The 13486-nt window shown below is 39.9% G+C and overlaps 1 protein-coding gene across 4 annotated transcripts in view; it reads right to left on the bottom strand.

The window, feature by feature from the left end:
- Nucleotides 1-13486, bottom strand: part of CDH8 (cadherin 8) — a 337912-nt gene that overhangs the window by 316959 nt on the left and 7467 nt on the right. For 3 of the 4 annotated variants that reach the window (XM_070612041.1, XM_008515416.2, XM_070612038.1), the window contains one exon: nt 6033-6483. In XM_070612041.1, the coding sequence (XP_070468142.1) occupies nt 6033-6284 (252 nt within the window). In that variant the 5' untranslated portion in view covers nt 6285-6483. Of the gene's footprint in view, nt 1-6032; nt 6484-11592; nt 11717-13486 lie in introns of all 4 variants that reach the window. The other variant, XM_070612040.1, reaches the window with a different exon arrangement.

The raw sequence follows: 13486 nt of genomic DNA on the forward strand, positions 1-13486 counted from the left end.
ACGCGATGCTGACTTGCATTCCTGCCAAATTATTCGTGCACAAGGCTCTGTCTGGGTAGGCAGAAGCTTCACGGAACTGACAGTGAATTGTTCTCGCAAGGCCAAAGATACAATTTGGCTGCGGCAGCATAGCCCAGTGCTCTTAACATGCAAACGGCCAGCAAAAATAATGGCATGTCAAGTGCAATTTTCTCACCGGCCGCTGACACCGTAAACTGTAATATAGTGTAATTATTTGGCATCCCGTGTCCTTCATACTAAGAACCACCCAAACGATTTCCAAGTTACAGGGAAGAGGGAAGGTTAGAAGGTCAAATTTAAAGAGAGAAAATGAGTCAGTGCCTTGGAGGGAGAGAATTATAAATAGATGTGGCATTACCAGTGAGAGAGTTATATCCAAATAAGGAACAGCTCTGAAGCCCAGGTAGGAGGGAAAAAATGAGGAAAGAGAGCAGAGGAGTTTATGTAAGAGAGAGGGTTTAGGATAGATCTCTGACCACCTGGAGAGCACATCGGTTTTTCCCAAAATAAAGCAATAGGAAGAACTGAGGATCACAGAACCACAGAAAAGGAGCTAAAGACACCTGGATCAAAAGTCAATAAATGTTACATACTTTTTGTTTTTGTTTTTTATTTATTTATTTTCTTGATGAGGAAGTTTGGCCCTGAGCTAACATCTGTTGTGAATCTTCCTCTTTTTGCCATGAGGAAGATTGTCACTAAGCTATCATCTGTGCCAATCTTCCTCCAGTTTTTGGTATGTGGAACTCCACCACAGTGTGGCTTGATGAGCAGAGTGTAAGTCCACGCCCGGGATCCGAACTTGTGAACCCAAGGCCGCCAAAGCAGAGCATGTGAACTTAACCTTTATGCCGCTGGGCCAGCCTGTTTTGTTGTTTTTTTTTTAATTGCTTTCTTTTCCTGTTCCATAGGGATTTGTATTTTAAATCTAATTCTGTAATCCACGATATAATTAAAGGGGAGCAAATTATGGCCAAGAGAGTCTGTGTGACTTTCTCTTCTAGCTACTTTGTAGCAGAGGTGAAAAAGAAAGAAGCCAGATTTCCAAGAGATACTTGCCTGTCTTTCCATCATGATTCAAACGATTTCAACCCTTGTTTTGCTTCCCAGTTACCCTGGCCCTCTCTCAGCTGCTTAAATAGCCTCACACATGCTATTTCCTCTGTTGAGAATGCTCTCTCTTTTCATCCCTATACCCTGGTTCCCTGGTTACGGCATTTCAAATGCTTACAGGTTACTTCCTTACAGAAGATTCCAGCATCCCCCAGAATACCACTTTCCTCTGTACATGCTTGCATAGAACATACGTCTTGACTTTGGAGTACTGATCTCCATCTTACAGTGACATTTATACTTGTGCTTATTTTTTTAACATCTGTGTCCCGCTACCAGCCCATTAGTTCCACAGCAGACAGCATGTTTGCTCAGAGCTGAGAATCCATTGCTAACGGGACACTTAGCAGAGAACAGGTGCTCAATAAATATTTGTGGAATGACTTGATCCATCATCCTTGTGACTCACCGTGAAGGCTCTCATGAGGACATCAAGCTGTCCACCTTAAAAAGACCATGCTCATTTTATCACAAGGATTTATCAGAATCACCATGGATTTCTCTCTCTCTCTTATTCTAAGACCAGAACAAATTAGCACATAAGATGAAGGCTCCCATGCACTACCTTATTCTCTGCCAGAACTGCCAGAGGAAGTCAACACTGGATGTCGTGGGTGATGCAGACTGCTCAATATTCAGCTGTTTATGAACAAGCTCTGAACCACCTTGTTCCACAGAGAACTGGAGGTGGGAGTGGAGTCTGTTTGGCTGGAATTTGTTTTTCAGAAAATCAGAAAGAAGATTTCTGGTTTCCTTTGTGCCATGAGCACAACCACTAAGTTTGCAGATGGATAGGAAAATAATGGCATCAACACGCTGCCCAGCTACATGCCAAGGGTAAGAGGGATAGCCTCCCAGAGGGGACTCTGCAGCCTCCTCAGAGAGTTGTTTTAATAAGATAACTTATCCACTATCACTTCCTCTAAGAAAGACTTTTAAAATAAGTGCATAGAAACAATGTTTAAACTACCTGGCTGGTCTATAATATACCAATACGAAAGAGAGAACATGAAAACAAGGCATCATTGTATGAAATCTTGTTGAATTTATATTACTATCATAAATTCCTCCATTATTTATGTGAATTTTTCATTCATTTATTCATGCAAAATCTTTACTGAGCACTTCCTAAATGCAGACAGTGGTTTAGGTTCTGTGGGTATATAGCGAAGAACAAAGAGACAAAAATTCTTTTTTTATAGAACTTGCATTCTAGTAGGAGACAAATCATAAACAAGATAAAGTACAGAGTATGTGAGATAATGATCATCAGGAAGAAGAAAAAATAAAGTATAGCCTACAGGTATGAAATACTGGAGAAGGGGCAGTTATAGTTTAGGCAGAATGAGACAGGGAAGTCTTCTCTCCAAATATGACTTCAACTTCATTTTCATTCAACAGGAAATCTACGGGCTTATGTTGCTTCTGGCTAAGGGTACCCTCAGTCATCCTACTCCATCCCTGTGATGTTGCATAAACTCTTCTGTCAAGCTGGGGCACGTGACTTCCCACTCCGCTCCATTCCACCAGGCTAAGTGACAGTCACCTTTCAAGACACACCAAAATATCACCTCCACCTGAAGCAACCTGTGCTACTTGAAAGGGCCCTTCTTTGGAAACCGAGAGTCTTGTGCTCACCTAGTGATGTAATTGTTGGTTTGTTTGTCCACCACTCCAACTACACACACACACACACACATACATACGCACAATCAAGAACACAATTATGACAATTGCTATATGCAGGCACTATACAGACATTATTTTATTTGTTCTTATATACTCTTATTTATCTTATTTGTATAGCCCTTGAAGAGCTTTAATAACTTTCCCAGGGTTAATACCCAGAAAGTAGAAACCAAATATTCAAACTCCTGGAGAGTGCATCTCTAAGGTTCAGTTCTTTCTGTGCATCCAGCTGCCTTCCAATAGAGCAAACACAGACAGTCGATGATGTCAGGGTATATGTGAAGCTCTGGAAAGCCAATCACTCAAAAACTGGCTCTGCCCTTGAGCTTGAACTCAGTCTGCCAGGCCCGAGGCCCCCACCACGGTGACCCGCAGGAGGGCCTTTTAAAGAGCAGGTGTGCTCCTAAGTAACTAATGCTTCTCAGCGAGTTCCTGGGGAGAAGCTCAGCGATGAGGCGATTTAGAGTCGGATCTGGAAGAGCGTGCAGAGAGATAAAACATTGGTAAGCACCGGTGGGCACCCCGAGATGGATCGTCCCCACACTCAGTCTGACTCGTAAGCTGAAGCAGTCACCTGAAATGTACTTTTGGCTTCGCTACAACCCAAGATCCTCAAAGGCTAAGCTGTAATAATTCAGGAGGAATTTTCCTTAAGGGGACGCATGTGCGATTGGAAATGTTTACAGAAAAGTTCTTTAGAAAATGAGTTTAACTCTGATTTAACAATTGTTTGGGAACTGGCCATGGTAGGGAACAGGGAAAGAACTAACTCATAAAAACACTCATCAAGACTCAGGGGCATTTGGCCATTTCAAAATCGTAGAGTTTACTAGACACAGTTCTGTCATTCAGAGAAGCATGAATTTCTCCAGTATTACGAAGTCACAAAAGGATGCTGAATGCCTAGCTTTTGCCTTTATCTCTATTACTTCATTTAAAAGATGGAGGTGAAATTAGTCCTCAGATTGTATGAATCCAAAACGAACCCCAATTTAATTACTTTTTCTATTCAGATAAAAATGGACAGTACTCCTGGGCATAGCATGTTTGGTTATTTCTGTTATAAAAGACATCATCAGAGTGTTACACCTCCAAAAGGAGTTAACTAATAGAAACAGGGAGAAAGTATCCATCGGTTACATATGTAGGCATGTATATCTAGAAATTTATATGGTATGAAATCACTTGTCTTAGGGCTCATTAAAGAAGTTCTGAATATGAGAAAGCAGGAATTTAAGGACTTTGCATTCTATACTCTATAACTCTTAAGTGCAAATTATAGTTTAAACACATGGTAGCTAGTTACTAAGATGTCATGGGATATGGTGAGTAAATTATGGCCTGGGGAATTCCCAACTTGATTCAAACTCAGATCATTTACTAGCTCTATGATCTTGATTTGCTTTATTAATCCATCTAAGTCTCAGTTTCTGGACTTACAATAAAAGACTATGCTGGTCAAAAAGTCCATATTCAAAACCCACTGGGCCAGATGTGTTTCAGAATTCAGAAGTTTTCACATTTAAAAACATCAAGGTATATCAACTATATAGTAAGTAATACACTCAGCAGGGTCTGGACCAGCACCCTGTAATCAAACACATTAACATTTCTGCTGGGAAATATATGAACAGTCACGGTAATGGGATACATTGTGACTATAAATAGCCTCAAGTCAGTTCTGTGACCTGAGTTTGTATCAAGCACACAAAAAAATCTTTCAGAGATTTTTGTATTTGAGACTTATGAAAAAAGGAGCCTAAATCTGTTTTATGTACATATTATTTGTATATGTGTGTATATGTACACACATATATATGCACACACATTTACACAGAGAGAGGAGAAGAGCTATTGTTAGAATCAAATAGGATTGTGCTCATAAAGTGTTTTGTAACAGTGCTTAACACATGATGACACTCAATGTTGGCTGGAATGCCATGAAGGCATGGATCATTATTTTGTTCCTTGATGAGCTCCCATGTGCCTAGAAGAGTGGTTGGCACATAGGAAGGGCTCAATAAAAATTCTTTGAATGATTCATGATATCACCTCATCCAAGTTTCCTTCGTCTAAGTAGAACTATATAAAATCAGAAAACATAGTCTTTGGGGAGGCTCAATTTGCTTTGCAAGATAGTGAGGTAGAAGGGGGAATGCAAGCAGGAGTTCCCAGTGAAACACAAAGAGTTAACTCAAGTCTTGAAGATCAGTATTTAATTCCCATCCTATTTTTCTTTTAAATCACTGCATTTGGGAAATGAATAATATTGGCATGATTCACTTCTGAATCTGACTTACTTATCAGGAAAATCAGCCATTGGCAGGCTCCTAATTGGAATTCTAACTATGATGATGGTCTGTGTCAAAATTAACAGAGGCTTCTGAACAGTTCTGAGGAAGAAACATATGTAGTCTTCAATAACCCACAGTGTGATTTTGTAAAGCAGGTAGCATTTATCTACACGGGAACATTTCTATATGCCATTTCTATATGCTTTATATCTGCCATCAACAAAACAAATGTAAATCCAGTCTAACACATGCTCTCTCAAGCATGCATACACACATACACACACACACACCACTAAATTAAAATTTTGATTCTATACATCTGATTCCCTCTAACAAGGAGTGAACTGGTTTCCTATTGGAAAGTTTACTGAATTGCAGTACAAAGCATTCTTAAGCACCACTCCAAGAATTTCCCTTTCTCCATCCTAGCTTAATCATTTAAACAACAGGCAAACAAATGAAACTAAAAAGGAGAAAAATTTAGCTGCAATTGCAGATGTATGGCCTCAAAATAAAATGAAACAGAATAACATGTTAGGAATCGAAATGGTAGAAATTCAAACTGAGAAAATTGCATACCTCTTCCAAGTACATAAACTAGAGAAAAAGTTTGGCCTGCAGATTTCTTATATAAAACGAGAAAGAATAGCCTATTTGTATAGGCATTACCCAAGTGTTACTGTGTCTATGATGGAGTGGAAGAGGTGGAGGAGATGAGCTTTCCCCAGAAAAGAAGGCAGTCTACATTTAAAACTGCGACTGTGGGAGTATCCACATTCTTAAAGAAACCAATAGGTAAACTAACTGGCCTAAAGCACTTACAGCTCAGTGTGGTAACAACTGTGACAGTCTGATGTTTAAGATCTAAAGACCAGGAACAGATCCTGAAATTGAGATCTTGAAAAGGAAGCTTACCCGGCCAACAAGAATCGGTTCAGGTCCAGAAAACTCTTCCAGGACAAACATTTGATTCCAAACCCAGCCTCTTTTGGAGCGGTTCAAAATCCGCTGTTCTTCACTCAGCCTGTTTAGTTCCAAAGGGGATCCACTCATTAAAACTTGAGACTGATTCATCGGAGCCATGTAAATGCAAGGAGGAAGAGTAATCCATAATATTATTAATGGAGTCCAGAGATCCAAGAGCATTTCCGCTAGCCGTTCTGGCATGGTCCCACCAGTTAAGCAAATCACCACGAAAATGAGACAATTATTTTTTTTGCCTCCGGTCTGCAGCCATCCAATTCATCATGCAGTGCGGAGCATTTACTTACAGCTCTGCCACGTGTTTATAGCACAGGAAACAGACATCATCTAAGCAGTTTTTCTAAGACCACGATCTATTGGCTTTCCTTTTCATTGAAATTTCCTGCAAAAACAAGGAGGAAGAAAGATAAAGGTGCACTGCAACAGGTTTTAAAACACAATCACTGCTTTTCAAAAGCAAGTAAATGAACCACAGTAGGCATTTCCCAAACTCTTGGATTAAGAAAGTGGATCTGAGGAATTAGAACAAATAGGCCAATAGGTCCTTTTATTCTTCAAGCTTCATTTAGATTTTAGTATTAATCCACTTGGTATTAATTTTGTTTCTATGGTACTTATCAAAAACTGCTTCAAGTAATAGAAATTGTCTTTTTCCTCCTTCCTTTTTTCCTTCCTTCCTTCCTCCCTCCCTCTCTTCCTTCCTTCATCTTTCTTGCCTTCCTTCTTTCTCTCCATCCCTCCACTCTCTCTTTTCTTAGATTTTTTTCTGTTTGTAATGCAAGTTGGGGTGCAGCCTTCTCAAACTCTTATAGAGGTTGTAAGTCTCTCTCTTTTTCTTTCTCTCTTTCTTTCTTTCATCTGTCTTTCTTTCTGCCTTCCTTTTTTTTCTCTCTCTCTCTCTCTTCCTTTCTTTCTTTCCTATTTAAAGACAGGTTCTAGTTCACTTTATGCTGAGCTATGTAAAGAAACTAGCCTTTAACGGGTAAAACATTAAAAAGATTTTTTCTTTAATTTACAAATGTGAAGGGAGAGGGAAATTTCCCCAGTTTTTACAGTCTTAGCTGCCACAACCCATCAGAAGGGATCATCCACTTCACGGTGCGGAATGCAATTCTCTGCCAAGATGCTAATAATGAGTGAATAAAATTAGAATGCTCCCAGAGAGAAATTCTGTAATGTCCAGCATGTATGCTATAATCAGGGCAGTGTCAGGGCTCCCATTCTAAATGTACAGTTGAACAGGAGATTTAAATTATGAAAAGCTCTTTTGGGAATGAAATATGGTAAAAATACAACTTTCAATTGAGGAGATTCAGAAAGGGCTGGGCCAAAAAAATCCCCATTACCTGAGGTGTCAAATACATTTTTTGCTTACCTTCAGCATGGCAAAACGTGTTTCCTCCCTCTCAAAAAAATTATTTTTAAAGAAATAATGTTCACTGCAGATCCCAGAGAGAAGCCTTGCTGAATTAGATTAAATGGGAAAATAATTCCTCAGGACACCATCGGGATCAGTTTGGCTCAGGGAATTCATAATGGAGTAGGAAACCTCTCACCTCTGGGACCCTGGTTCCATTCTGGCTCAGAACAGGAAAGCAAGAAAGTCATTAACATTGGCTGGGCGAGTGGGTGGCCTTCGTGAAGCCAGCTGAAAGGGGCAGACCCGGATTCTGCTGCAAATACAGGCAGTATCTGATCTAACGAGATGGCCAGTGGAATCGCCCTGCTTGTCAACTTTTGCCAAGGCTCAGCTCAATCACTAGGACTCTGTGCCTTCAAAGTGGCCCTCTCTGATGAGTGCATAGTGGAGCCACTGCAAGCAGCAGCTGTTTTAGGAACTGAAGGGAAGGAAAGCTTTCAAGAGGGAACCAGTTCACAGAAGAGTCAAGAACCATGTCCTCTACTTTCCCTAGCTTCGTAGCACATGCAGGGGAATCAGGCCTTCCTTTAAACTGATTTCCATTAAGACTTTCTCTCATCCCACTGTGAGAGCAGACCTTTGCAGCCTTCAAATTTGAAACAAAACAAAATTCAAAAGGTCTCAATAAGGAATCCCAAGTATTAATATCTTCCTGAATTGCCAATCTACTTATTTACTTAACATCATTTATAGCATGCCCATCACATGCCATGCTTTCTCCTAGACATCGGGCCTGGATGATGCTGAAGGAGTATTGACTATGCTGCAGTGTCTGTTGTGGAGGCAGATAAACCTGGGTTTGAATCTCAGCTCACCCCACTGGCTGTCTCTGTAATGATGGGCAAGATACTTAAGTTCCCTGAGCTTCAGTTTTCTCTTCTGCAAAACGGCAGTAACAATACTTCTTACTTTCCAGGAGGTAGGATGATGCAGAAACAAGACTCATGCAAGGTGGCCAGAACATAGGAGGCCCTCACTAAGCTGTGGTTCCTGTGGTTTTCCTGAGCCAGACTCTGAGGGTGGTGTTCACATGGTCCCCGCCCTTGAGAGGCTTTGGTAAAAATGTCAAACGAACGAGCAAAGAATTAAGGTATGTGACCTCTGCTCTAGGAGTAGGGAGGTATGGACACAAAGACACTCAAAAATCTTTCCTAAGGTGGTATGTGGGAGGATGAGCGTGATGCTGGTGCCGGGAGATCTGGACCATATTACATGGAAGGTGAGACTCATTCTAATCACGAAGCCTCAGCCTAAACTTCTCATGGAAAAGGGACTTATTTTCTCCAAATAAATCCTGCTCCAGGATAGGCCATACCTGAGTGCTCAAAAGCCATGTATGCCATTCCCCATTGACCTGAGTGCTATAGAGGCAGAACCCTGAGATGGTTGTAAAAGTTTCCTCTAACATCAGCCTGCCTGGGGTTTGAATTCTAGTTAAAGAACTACGTTTATCAGTTGTATAACTGGGGGTCAATTAACAACAAAAACTATAATAATAACAATCTAACATTTATTTTGAGGATTAAAAGAGATAATCTTGTTAAAGCAATGAGGAAAAGCTAGAATGTACAGTTGTTTTTCAATTGTGCCAAATACTCTGCAAATATACTCCGACATCTGCTCTGTTGTTGACGACTCTGGGATAAGAAAGTTTAATCCCCATTTAAACTCCTAATAGACACTTCCCAGTGCAAGTCACCAAGTGGCACTTAGGATGGAATGTGACATGATCAGTGCCCTACCTGAACTCTCCAGAGCATGTTTGATTTCTCCAAAGCTTTGGAGAATAAAAATATGTGCCATCCCATGGAGAAAGTGTAGGAGACAGACGAGTGCTAGTCCAATCCAGCTGCTCATTTTTCAGAGAAAGGTTGGAGTGACTTGGTCAATGTCCAGCAGTGAGTGGAAGGGCTCTTGCAGAGCTCCAGGAGCAATTAGCCCAACTCTGTAGAAACCCTTCTTTATCCACACCAGTCATTCCCACTATTCCCCCTGTATAAAGCTTCTAGCACCTGAAACTCTCACATACCCACGCCTCAAATTTTGCCAAGTTCTTGAGTCACTTGTACTATTACTTTATATTTTACTGAAATAGGCTCACTTCTTAAAATATCTATTTAAAAATTGAAAGCCAATATTATTTGCCACAAAAAGATAAATAGTGGACACTTAGAAAGTGTTTGGATAATATTAAGTCATCAAGAAGAACTATACACACACACACTATATGTATGTGTATGGTATGTCATCAAGAAAGACTATATACAAATATATGTATACACACATTATATGCATACACACAGACACAGGGATGTATGTATTCATATCTACTCTTCAAAATAACCTTATGATGTAAATATTATTACTTTTTTATCATCATTCCCATTTTAGAGATAAGCAGACTGAAGCACAGAGATGTTGGTATTTTAAATAATGTTTTATTTTCACTTAACTAGATACCGTCAAAGCCTGAGGTCATCTCTCTCTTTGTTAAAAAGGAAGGCTAGCAACAGTTAGAGGCAAGAGTGTGCTGCAAAATATTTAACCAGTGGCTCTCTGGAAGAAAAAAGAATCCCTGATTTTGGACTTCTATGATATAAATATCTTCACTGTGACGGATTTTAAGCTTTCACTCTGACCGTTAATTAACTCGGGGAGTTTCCGAAACCTCAACAATCAGCTCTGGCAAGCCCATTAAGAGTCACCTCCAGGACACTTGTAGGGGGGTGCTTCTCAAACTTTAACAGGCATAGAAATCACCTGGAAATCTTACTGAAATGCAGATTCTGATCCAGAAAATAGCCTAGGGCCTAGAGCTTTGAGTTTCTAATCATCTCTCTTGTGATGCAGATGATACTGATTTGAGGACCACAGTTTGAAAAGCCTGGGATGCTAGAGAAAAAGACCAGCTCCCAACTCAGACATTCTCCTTAAGATGACTTGTAGGATTCAAGGCGGCCATGGGAAAGTCACTTCCTCCTCAGCATCATTTAATGCCATGCCAATGCACCACTTATCATCATTGTGTATACAGGACTACGCACATATATCAGACTTTGCGAAACTCTGCACTGGAATGTATGGGTAGATGGGATTTTGTATGATGTCACAATATACTTCTCCCACCCCGTATAGACTTTATGCATGGCACTGGGAAAATTGCCCAGCTAACTGGTATGTTCACATGTACATGCACACGATCAGAAAGTGGCGAAATTCGGCCTTCAGCAAAGTCTACCACTTGGAGAAAAATGGGATTCTACTGTGAAAATTAGAACCAGACTATTTATATGCTTGCACTTCTGCTCTGGGAAGAGCTAATACTGTCCTCTTTGATGATCAGAAAATAGCTTTATAGGAATTCTTGAGATGCCACCGAATGTTATGTCACTGTCGTCAGAATTAATATACATTGTGAATAGTAACTGCATACGCAAACTGCTTAACTCTATGTGAGGAAGGAGAAATTGAGCAGGGTTGTAAAGCTTGGTTAGAAATCAATTTATTTTTAGATTTTCCAACCACACTATATATGTCTGACCAAGCAATCCACTTTATTATAATGCTGCTGCATTGATTTACACCCAGAGAATGAGATGAAGAGATTTTTACAATTTCTCCGGAATTCTTACAAATAAGAAAGTCTTTAGAATTCCCCCATAAGAAGATATCTTCTCTTGGGTAAGACACTTGCAATCTGACTTTTCATTCATATTTACATTTTGGAGATAGTTCTAATTTCAGCCTGGATCTTACTCTGCTGACCCCAATATTGTTTTAAGGCGAACTCAGCCAATTCTCAGATAGGTTAAATCATTATGCAAAAACATATTGCACCAGCGATTTTGTAAACAACCTAGATTAAAGTTCCAAATGTTGAGGCCCCTACTGATAGGTGAACTCTAAAATAAAAACAGGCTTTTATAGATACTTTAGGATTTAATCCACCAGATTATTGCGGTTGACAGGAAATTATGCTTTTATTATCCACTGGGCTTAGCGGCCACAATATTTCATGGAAGCAAAAACGACACATAGAACCAGAGAGTTTCTATTAAAAATGTTTCTGACCTTGAATTTAGAGCCATTAGCAGGATGCTTCAAAACAGGTAAATGCACATTGAATTCAAAGTGGTATTTCAGGAATACAGGGCATGCAAGGCAGCGTGTGGCTCAGTGCAATTCACACGGAGCCCTGGAAGACGAGTGAAGAACAAGAAGGGAAGGTGGTCAGATTTTAGAGATGAGCAACACTTGTATATTTCCAAATATAAATCATGCAAGAGAATCACCTTTCCTGAAGACTTCAGAATTCCCTGACCGGATTCCCTTGGAAGAATAGGATTCTAATGTTTTTGATTTGCACATATACATACACACATATTTATTTGTTTGTTTCTCTCTCCCGTCAGCAGCAACACTTCTGGTCTTCTTTCCTTCCCATCAGACCAGATATTTATCTAGCTGTCTGTCTATCCAAAAGCATATCATTTGCTTATTTAGCCACCAGAATGATACTTGCCAAATCCGCTTTGCTTTGTTACTGACATGCTACTCTTTTTCTACCAGAAGCTTTAGTTTTTTAAAATTCTATAATTACTGGTTACCTTGGCAAAAATAAATAAATAAATGCCTTCTCCTCCTCCTTTTCCCAGATGGAGTCAGAACTCTGATCTTCACACAGAAGTTTTTCTATCTGTTACAGAAATTTCAGAACAGGGCAGGGACGGGGGGAACTATGTCTGTGACAAAGACAAGAAGGTCAAGTCAAAATAAGGTCTTTTTCTAGTGTTATAGACCCAGACCTTTGTTTATAAAATTTTCTTGGAATCATAAGGTTAGTTAACATATTGAAGATTAATCTATTCTGCTGGACTTTCTTAAGGCAGAACAGTATTGAAATCATCTCCAAAAGATAAATATAAGCTCCACACTTCCCTTGCCGATTACAGACAGAGTCGTGCCAGGAAGTAATTTCTCAAGTTTAATCTTAATTGCTCCTTCTCCATTTAAAAGACACATCCTTTGCTGTTTAAATTACCTGCTCAAAATTTAATAGCCAAAGATGCAATGAGTGAAAACAATTTCTGCTGGCCCTTTGTTGGAGGGGGTCATTGAGAGGACATGACCGCCAGTTGACCCAAAGCTGGACATGGGCCATCAGAGGTTCCTTACCACCTTCCCTGTCCTTGGAATGTATGTTCCATGCACTGTTCCTGCACTAGAAGTCACCTTGGGAGATTAATGTGCTGTTGAGACCATCTGGACTGCATAGATGACTGAACCTCATTGAGACGTCTATATAAACCCTTAAGATTCTGGCTGGCGGATGAGATCTACTTATGTCGAGGCCGCTCAAGACAAACGTTGCAAGTAAGTTCCCTAGCTTACTAAAACTGCCATCTGCCAATCTGGAGTGGTCTGCCTCTTTCTTTGGTCTCTCCTTAACTCTGTGTATGGAGGCCAGTTTTGAAGTTCACCCTGGGAACTCCCAAGGTTGCGAACCAACACTCTTTAAATCACAGCAACCTATAGGAATCACTCTTACTCTTACCAGTCTTGTAATACAGATGAACTGTGGAGAGCTCCATGGCACAGTGGTTGAACACATTGACTTTGGAGTCAGACAGAAGTATCTGGAATCGCCGTTCTAACATTCATAAGATAAGTGACCTGGGCAAAACTTATCTCAATTGTGGAAGATGAAGGAACTGATGTTCTGTGTTTCTTACTAACTTAAAGTATTTCAGAAAAAATTGAATAAGATAAGGTATATAAAACTCTTTCTCAACGTAGCAATAATCGTTACTACTTATTGAATGTTTCACATACTTAAGAAAGAATCTTGATTGATTTTTAAAAATTATTTTATTTCAATTTCTTGCTCTGTATAACACTGAGGAAAATTCCAGTGATTTTGCAACTCTTGATTTTTAAAAAAGAAACGGCATGAACCAAGTTGAAT

The sequence above is a fragment of the Equus przewalskii genome, chromosome 3 (assembly GCF_037783145.1).
Source record: "Equus przewalskii isolate Varuska chromosome 3, EquPr2, whole genome shotgun sequence".
Classification (NCBI taxonomy): Eukaryota; Metazoa; Chordata; class Mammalia; order Perissodactyla; family Equidae; genus Equus; species Equus przewalskii.